Consider the following 9,330-nt stretch of genomic DNA (forward strand, 5'->3'; position numbering starts at 1 on the left):
CCACCACTTTGAATGATATTAAGGGTGAAAGCACATGGGCACTTGGGAAAATCATGCCCCCCATGGGTGACAAAGTGCTGAAAATATTTTATTTTAGCAGTCAATGTGAATTGCCTTGACAAAATTGCGTTTTGGCATGATTGCTTGATACAAATTTCCATGGCTCATATCCACTGCCACGGAAAGGTGTTTTTTGGTGCCTTGTTTGATAAATAAGGAATGTAAAGAAAATGTTATTCTTAGCAACTTTGTATATATTTTACATATAAAAAGTAAAGTTATTTAAAAAGTAGTTGGCACTGAAATCAGTATCTATCCCTATTTTTGCACTGCTGGTTCTAATTATTTAATTTATTTTATTTGTATCAGAAACCAACGCTCATTATGATGATAATGATGATGATTAATATTACTAACATGTATTTATAAAATGTCAACATAATCTGCAAGGCTATACAGTAAATGGGTGATAGATTGCATTCAAAAAGAATAACAGATACAAAAGGTAAAGGGTCCCACAATGCCTTCCATGTTCTATGATTAACAGACATGCACGTGACCATGCAAGGCATTATTGGAAATGGAGTCTTGGATAGACGGGTGATGGCTACGAGGACTGGCAAAGCAGGGAATACAAATACAGATACTAATTATAATATCACTGTATATGCTCAAAAAACATACAAATGTTTTAATGAATGTATTTAAAATTTAGCTTAGAAGTACATTTTCATTCATTATGCAAAATGCCGGTGGGGGGGGTTCATTACTTGGGTGGATTTCCCCCATTAACGATTATTCAAATGTAAAATATGTATTCGCCACTAGAGGTCTATAATAGTGATGCTTAGAATAATTTCATAAGACAAACCAGTAATATGAACACGTCTCCTCTGTGCATGCTGTACATTTGCTAATCATTACCGCTGCACATATGTAAGACATTAAGCTAAAACCTTGAGTTTCTTGGGGGTGGATGCTGCAAAAATTGAGAAAACTGAATCTTAATTTAAAAAGACAAGACACTTACAATGCTTCTGGGCAGAAGAGTACTAAGGGACTGAAAGAGGGGAGCAAGGGCGGAGAGCACTTTTGCCTGGGAACCGGCTACAGAGCACAGCATTTGTGGGTACAGGCCAATCCTGCAGGTGGTAAATACAGGGCCCTGCTGTGGTCCCTTCATGAATGTTGGGGCCCAATGAGTTATTTTCCCAGTGTTCTGCTGGTTCAGAGCAACCCTGTTGAACCTTTCTGCCTTTAATTATTATTATTATTAACATGTATTTTTAGAGCACCAACATATTGCGAGCCACGTTTAGTAAGTGTCCTCTATACTAAAGAACCAGGCCCACCTATGATGGTAGAGTTAGCAATATGGAAACTCTGGTGGAAAAACCAAAGTAACTAAAATGTAAAGGAGAACTAAACCCTAAAAATTAAAAATGCCATATTTTATATATTGAACTTATTGCACCAGCCTAAAGTTTCAGCTTGTCAATAGCAGCAATGATCAAGGACTTCAAACTTGTCACAGGGGGACACCATCTTGGAAAGTGTCTGTGACACTCACGTGCTCAGTGGACTCTAAAAAGCTAATGAGAAGCTAAGCTTAGGGGTTGTCACAAATGATCAGAAAATGAGGTTGGTCTGTGGTATAAGCTGATGCTACAGGGCTGATTATTAAATTCTGATGCAAATTGCACTGGTTTCTGTGCTGCCATGTAATAATTATCTGTATTAATTACTAACCAGCTTTATCTTGTGCCATTTCTAGCTTACTTCTTTAGTTAGCCTTTAGTTCTCCTTTAAAGAATGACAAAGCTAGCTAGCTATTTGTACTTGAAAATAGTCTGTTATCAGTCAGTGCACGGGCCAAGTGCAGGGCCGGATTTACATAGCAGGTGCCCCTAGGCCTGCTGATGTTTATCGCCCCATCATCTCCCTTTTATTCTCTCGGGGAAATTAAAAACGATCGTATCTCCTGCGCATCCCCAGTGTTTCTAAACCAATGTGGGTGTGGTTGAGCAGCATGCCGCCCCCTAAAATCCTGCTGCCCTAGGCCCGGGCCTTGGTGTCCTCTCCACAAATCCGGGCCTGTATATTTTGAAATGGCAGAAAATGTGACATTAGCCTGAGTATAACTAAAAATATAACTTTTTGTCACCGCAATTTCAAAAGCAAAAAAAGGTCACATAGAGCATCAGATCGAAAAGGCAAAGGGGCCTAATTATCATGCTGCAGAAAATGGTGTTTTTCACACAGTGATGCCTGGCGATCAGATAGTGATGTGTGATGTATTTGATTTTTTTTAACACAGTTTGACAAAGTATTGAAAGCATCTGATACTATGTTTCCATGCATAACTCCCTTGATGTATTTCAGGGCTGTCCAACTGGAGGCCTGTGGGCCGGATGTGGTCATCAAAAAAGATTTTTATGACCCCCCCTGCAGGTCAAAAATCTTCACAGATCTTTCCTATGGCATCATTTAATTGATGCATTTAATTGGTACACAGCATAGAAATTGTTGAAGAACGACAGTGATTTCTTTTATTTGGAAAGGTTTCATTACAGTTAGGTTTTGTAACTATCCAATATGGAGTGATGGCTGCCGGGCTGGGCTCCTTGAGCTTTTGTTCTAAACGAATCCCTACAGTTAATTTGTACTACTATTCCTTGTGAAAGGAAATGTATTATTTGTATAGGCTTTGTACTTGCTGTTAGGCAGTGAAACACTGCATCACTGCTCAACATGGATGCAGGAAAAAGTCCAAGTATATGTATATAGAGAGAATCAAAGATAGTACCAGAAATCACTGCCAATGCCAGGACAAGGTGTTTCTTGTAGTTCTGACCAGCCAAGCAATGAATGAACATGTAGTTTGTCATTCTGGATTGCAATATGCAGCATACCGCATCTTAAAGTGGACCTGTCACCCAGACACAAAAATCTGTATAATAAAAGTCCCTTTCAAATTAAACATGAAACCTAATTTCTGTTTTTTATTAAAGCATTCATAGCTGTTGTAAGCTCATTTAAATATCTCAGCTGTCAATCAAATATTGTCTGCCCCTCCTCTATGCCTTAGGCAACTACTTTCACTTTCCATTCAGCACTTCCTAGATGTCACTGCTCTCCCCACATTCCCCTGTTCTCTTTACCATTTAATAGTGTAGCCAGGGCATGGGGATGGACATCAAACCCCCCATTCTGGTGCACAAACAAGATTCTGAGATGATGCAAGGCTTGTCTTAATAACAGTGTCCACAAAATGGCTGCTGCCTGCTTGCTCTAATTATGAATTCCCAGACTGAAGGAAACAAGATTCAAATAATTTATATTGTGTAATTAAAGTTCATTTTGCTTGACTTATCTGATAAAATAGGATTTTGAATAATTTTTTTTTGGTGACGGGTCCCCTTTAACTAATGTATCTTGTATGCAATTTACCAGCCATAGCCTTTGGTTATAAGTAGATAGGGTTGACACCTTTTTTAGCAAAAAATACTGGCCTTCAAATATATTTATTTCCCCTCATAATTGTTACCGGCCAGGCCAGTAAAATACAGGCCAGGTGGCAACCCTATAAGTGTATGAGGGTAGGCAGAGATCAATCAAAATATTAAAAAGTTAAACATCAGTAAAACTAAACCAAAAGCTTATATAAATGTTAAAAGTCCCAAGCAAACTTTTAAAAAGTAATCTTTCCTTTCAATGGTCAAAAGCTGGAAGGCATTCCCTGCTAATAAATGTACTGACTCTATCTTTACATTCTTCTTCTTCCTTCCATATGTAAAGAGTTTCCATAAAAAAAAAAGTTTCCATAAAAGCACATTCATTAAGCAGGATCCTATCTGCCAAGTGTACAAATACGTCACCTCTGCCTAAACCCCCCTTTGTTACACTTACCAGGTCCCAGAAGGAAATAACTTAAACCCCCCCCCCCCAGCCAAAAGGCTACAATTAATCAACTTCTTATAATTGTTCAATGTTCAATGTATTGGCATAACGATCTATAGATGACAAATACAAAGCAAGGGGAAGGAGAACAAGAGACAATCAGGTTGAAGAACTCTTGGTGCCTGTGTGTGTCCATGTACACCCATTTATATTCGTTTGAAAAGAAAGAACGTTGAAATAAAAAGGGAAAAAATCAACCAAAAGACAAACTAGTAAGTGAGATTGTAAAACAAAAGCTGCAGTGAAAGTTTCCTTTGACAAAGAGCGAGCTCCACGAATCTATGAAGGGCTCCACCCTTGCTGGATGCAACAATCGCACAGATTTTCGCCTGAAACTCTAGGAAACTTCAAAACCGCGATAATGTCGTTCTATTTCGCTTATACAGCAGTAATAAAGTTTCACCTTTACTTGCTTAATTTTTTTTGTTTTAATGAAACATTGCTTATGTAGTTTACATTAGTCATACTGTGGATGTAAAGTATCGGATTAAAGTCTGTGGTGCAACAATGTAGCAGGCAGAAGGCGTCAAGTCGCTCCTTTGCTACAGGAAAAGAGTCGCGTCGCAGCTCTCACTCACATCAAACAGCGGAAAGTGGAGGAAATCGGCACTTACCACTTTCTTCTTCTTGCGCGCGGATTGCTAGAAACTGTCCTATGAGAAATATACAGGCTGCTAGTAGCAAAATCCTCCCTTTTGTGCCAGACATGATACCCAGCGGCTTGTGGGCATGAGCTCTGTCCTTGCTGAGGGATAAACAAAAGTTTAAGATCTTCTCAGCACCATGAAGCCCCCGTGTGTCTTTCCTTTTCCAGCTCCAGCACAAAGTCTGCAAACAAGAGGTTTTTTTCAAGTGTTGCAGCTTTAAATAGGAAGAATGCAGCCTCCGCTAGTTCTCCTGCCCCTTTTCCAGCCCGTGCAGTTTATGGGATCTCCTCCCTGACAAGCCACTGGGATTAATGGTAAACAACCCACTCACAACTGCGTCTGTCTTCCTCTCGCTTTACTTCTGTTGCATGGGAAATGCGACTTGTTCTGTCAGAGGAGAGATGCCATTGCTTCTTCTTGTGAGCTGGATACAGTGTTAATGAACAATATACTCCCTGGCATTTCCCATAACAAAATCTTTTGACGCCTTCAGACTTTTTAAAAGCCATTTTTATAGGTTGTTGATCACTGCAGTAGCAGCTATCAGTAATACATGTTATCAGTAGCGCCATATACAGTCTGATGGTCTTCTTGGAGTCTGTTAAATCTGTCTCTGTTGCTTTAGGAACAATAGTAATAGTTAGTAAGTCTGTTGTGGAATTAAGGCCCCACTGATGACAGACCAAGTCGGTAGCTTATTGGCTGGTGTCTGGGGCCCTCTGATCAATATCTGGTTGAAAGTCGGGCAGATGTCGATGGGTCAGGGTAAAAAATCCTGTTGGATCGCAAGCTGCATCTGTTCGTTAATGCAGTCCTGCAATCCGACCCCCGTATGGTCTCCATTCCAATCCAGTCGTCCAGGGTCGGACTGGACCAGAGGGAAACCGGGAAAAAACCTGGTGTGCCCCAGCCCTGAGGGCTCCACCAGCCCAGACACTCTTCGCATGGCCTGCTCTCCAAAAACTCCACCCCCCACCTGACATGAACCGATACGCGCTGGTGGCAGAGGCAGCAGGGCAGAGCAGAGCTGGGAGGGGGGCAAGTGATACTCCAAAACTTGTGGGCACCACTGGCTCAGACCTACCTGCGCTCCTGACTTCCACCCCCTGATAGAAGAAATTACGAGCACTGGTAGTCACCAGGGGGGGGCTTGGGAGCAGAGCATGATTTGTGGCTCGGGAGGGGGCCTGTGGGGGGGGGTCGTGCGGCCCATGACGGGGGCCGTGGGGTCCTTGATGCGGCAGAGCTGGGAGGGGGGCAAGTGATACTCCAAAACTTGTGGGCCCCACTGGCTCAGACCTACCTGCGCTCCTGACTTCCACCCCCTGATAGAAGAAATTACGAGCACTGGTAGTCACCAGGGGGGGGCTTGGGAGCAGAGCATGATTTGTGGCTCGGGAGGGGGCCTGTGGGGGGGTCGTGCGGCCCATGACAGGGGCCGTGGGGTCCTTGATGCGGCAGCCCTGACTTCCACCCCAGTCCGACACTGCGATCATCAGCCCGATATCGCCCACCTCAATCTTCCTGTATATGGCCACCTTTAGGGCAGGGACCCACACTCAGATTAGGGGAGATTAGTCGCCCAGCGACAAATCTCCTCTTCTTCAGGGTGGCTAATCTCCCCGAACTGCCTCCAGCCAGCTAGAATGTAAATCACCGGTGGGATGGCAATCGGTGCGCTTTGTTTTCCAAAGTTGCCTCATGAGGAAACTTCAGGTGACTTCGGAAAATGAAACGCTCCGAGTGACATCCCACTGGCAATTTGGATTCTAGCTGGCGGGAGGCAGTTCGGGAGATTAGTTGCCCCAAAGAAGAGGCGATTTAGTCGCCGGGCAACTAAATCTCCCCTAATCTGAGCATGTGTCTTTGCCCTTACACACAAACTTTTTATTAATGCATTCAGGGTCAGATCGGGCCAGGGGGGACAAATGGTGAACCCCAGACCTCATGGGCCCCTCCGACCCAAGCCTGGTCCCCCTAAACTCCTCCCCCCTCTTCTCCAATCACAACAGAGGAATAATCTAAAAGAGACATGTTGCGCCAAGAGGGTTGGGGTGACACCAGGGGATGGTCCACATGGACGTTGTGAGGGGAGCGGTCTTGTGGAATGTTAGGAGGGGGCCCTTAAGGTTGAAGCCCAGAGGGCCCCTGACACACCAGTCCAGAAATTAAAGGAGAACTAAACCTTAACTGAAAACGTACGCTACAAATGTTGTACATTGTTTTGGGCTTCTGTACCAGCCCAAGGCAACCACAGCCCTTTAGCAGAATTTAATAATCAGCCCTGTGGCATCAGCTTATATTACAGACCAACCTCATTTTCTGCTTGCTAATAAGCAATGACCCCTAAGCTTAGCTTCTCAACAGCTGCTCAAAACCCACTGAGCATGTGAGTGTCACAGACACTTTCCAAAATGGTGACCCCCTGTGACAAGTTTTGAAGTCCTGGATCATTGCTGCTATTGACAAGCTGAAACTTTAGGCTGGTACAAGAAGGTCATTATAAAAAAAAAAAAGACGAAATTTTTAGCCATATTCATTTCTAGGTTTAGTTCTCCTTTAATGCACTTACCAAAGCATGCTGAGCATGTAAAACTATTGGAATCAATAAGCTAATATGTTTAGATGCACTAAAACCTGTGTCTCAATCTTGTATCAAACACATTAAAAAAAATGCCAGTGTTTAGGAGTCCTTAGGGCTCTTCCTCACAGTCATTTTACCCTGCATTTCCAAGCAGTCAGTTTTTGTGGTGGAATGAATTTAAACTGACCACAGGGGAAGACAGGGCAAAACAACCACGAGGAAGAGCCCTTATATATATATTATATATATTGTATTTGTCTATATGTATTTTGTGGTTGCAGCCTCATTGCACCCCCGCCTAAAGGTTTTAAAACATAGCGGTGAGCACAAGTTTCCCTTGTTTGTTATAGTTATACAGGAGCAGTGACCAGCTCCATGTTGTAGCTCCCACCCTTCCCAGCTATAGTCAGGTGATCCCACTGATGTCTAATAAAAGGGCAGCCAAATTTGGGAGTTTTACTTTGAAAGCAGCTAGTAAGTTGCAGGTAAAACTTAGTCCCTTTGTAAAATGTATAATGAAGCAATAGAATTCTAAATGAATCAGATGAAAATTGAGCATATGACTGGCCAGATATGGGATGACTTTGACGTAGTTGGCCAGCTTAAATATATTGCAATATATGGACAAACAATCCCTGTTTTGTTTAAAGGGTAAGGCATTTTTCAGTAGCAGTATGCACAAAATGTCTCTGTCTTAAATATATTGATAATGGGTTGAGTGGAGAGGACTCTTGTATTTGTCTATATGTATTTTGTGGTTGCAGCCTTATTGCACCCCCGCCTAATGGTTTTAAAAAATAGTGGTGAGCACAACTTTCCCTTGTTTGTTATATAGATATATATATATATATATATATATATATATATATATATATATATATATATATATATATATATATATATATATAAACCTCATACATCATGGGGTCCTATATCAAGTTATAAGCTTAAATAAAATCCAAATGATTATGTATCCATGTTACAAACACAGCCAGTTGCAGCATGGAATGACGTAGTAGCCAATAGGAGAGATGTTCCACTGTGTAAAATCATTAGTGCTAGCTCCTAGGTTCTAAGTTTAAGTGCACAGTGCTAGTGAGTGAGTAAATGACTAGGGATGTAGCGAAAGGCGGAAAAAATGTTCGCGAACATATTCGCGAATATGCGTCCAAAAATGCGAACGGTTCGCGAACGTCGCAAACCCCATAGACTTCAATGGGAAGGCGAATTTTAAAAGCTAGAAAAGACATTTCTGGCCAGAAAAATGATTTTAAAGTTGTTTAAAGGGTGCAACGACCTGGACAGTGGCATGCCAGAGGGGGATCAAGGGCAAAAATGTATCTGAAAAATACATTGTTGACACAGCGCTGCGTTTTTGTGCTGTAAAGGGCAGAAATCACACTACGTCACTCAGGTGATGTTTCTGGACACGGAATGTGAAAAAGCTCACACAGCTAGGTGGCACTTGGTTAAAGACTGGGCAAACAATGCCTGCAAGGGCAACGTATACAGTAGTGGATACGGAATATATTATTTCTGCTGTAAAAACATCACTCAGGTGATGTTTATGGACACGGAATTATTATTGTTATTTAGACAGAATGTGAAAAAGCTCACACAGCTAGGTGGCACTTGCATACCTCCCAACTGTCCCTCTTTTGACCACTCAACCCCCTGTCCCTCTTTTGTACTGGAAAGTCCCTCTTTTCTCTGCACTGAGCAGCCAGAAAAAAAACAGTTTCTAACTTAATTGGCTTTTGGCAGAGAGCTCAGAACAGCTAACAGGTGCAAATAAGATACTTTGTAACAATTTTGACTCTGGTTGGTGCTGGTAGTGGTGAACTACTAGGAGGAGCAGCACACCAGTCCCTCTTTTCTCTGAACTGAACAGCCAGAAAAAAACCAGTTTCTAACTTAATTAGCTTTTGGCAGAGAGCTCAGAACAGCTAACAGGTGCAAATAAGATACTTTGTAACAATTTTGACTCTGGTTGGTGCTGGTAGTGGTGAACTACTAGGAGGAGCAGCACACCAGTCCCTCTTTTCTCTGAACTGAACAGCCAGAAAAAAAACAGTTTCTAACTTAATTAGCTTTTGTCAGAGAGCTCAGAACAGCTAACAGGTGCAAATAAGATACTTT

The 9,330-nt window shown here is 42.2% G+C and overlaps 1 protein-coding gene across 1 annotated transcript in view; it reads right to left on the bottom strand.

The window, feature by feature from the left end:
• col5a2.S (collagen, type V, alpha 2 S homeolog) overlaps nucleotides 1-4,853 on the bottom strand; it is a 105,880-nt gene extending 101,027 nt beyond the window's left edge. Inside the window, exon 1 of the mRNA XM_018239031.2 lies at nucleotides 4,575-4,853. Coding sequence (XP_018094520.1) covers nucleotides 4,575-4,668 — 94 coding nt within the window. The 5' untranslated portion in view covers nucleotides 4,669-4,853. The remainder of the gene's footprint in view (nucleotides 1-4,574) is intronic.
• Between the last annotated feature and the right edge of the window lie 4,477 nt (nucleotides 4,854-9,330).

Source organism: Xenopus laevis, chromosome 9_10S, assembly GCF_017654675.1.
Source record: "Xenopus laevis strain J_2021 chromosome 9_10S, Xenopus_laevis_v10.1, whole genome shotgun sequence".
Lineage (NCBI taxonomy): Eukaryota > Metazoa > Chordata > Amphibia > Anura > Pipidae > Xenopus > Xenopus laevis.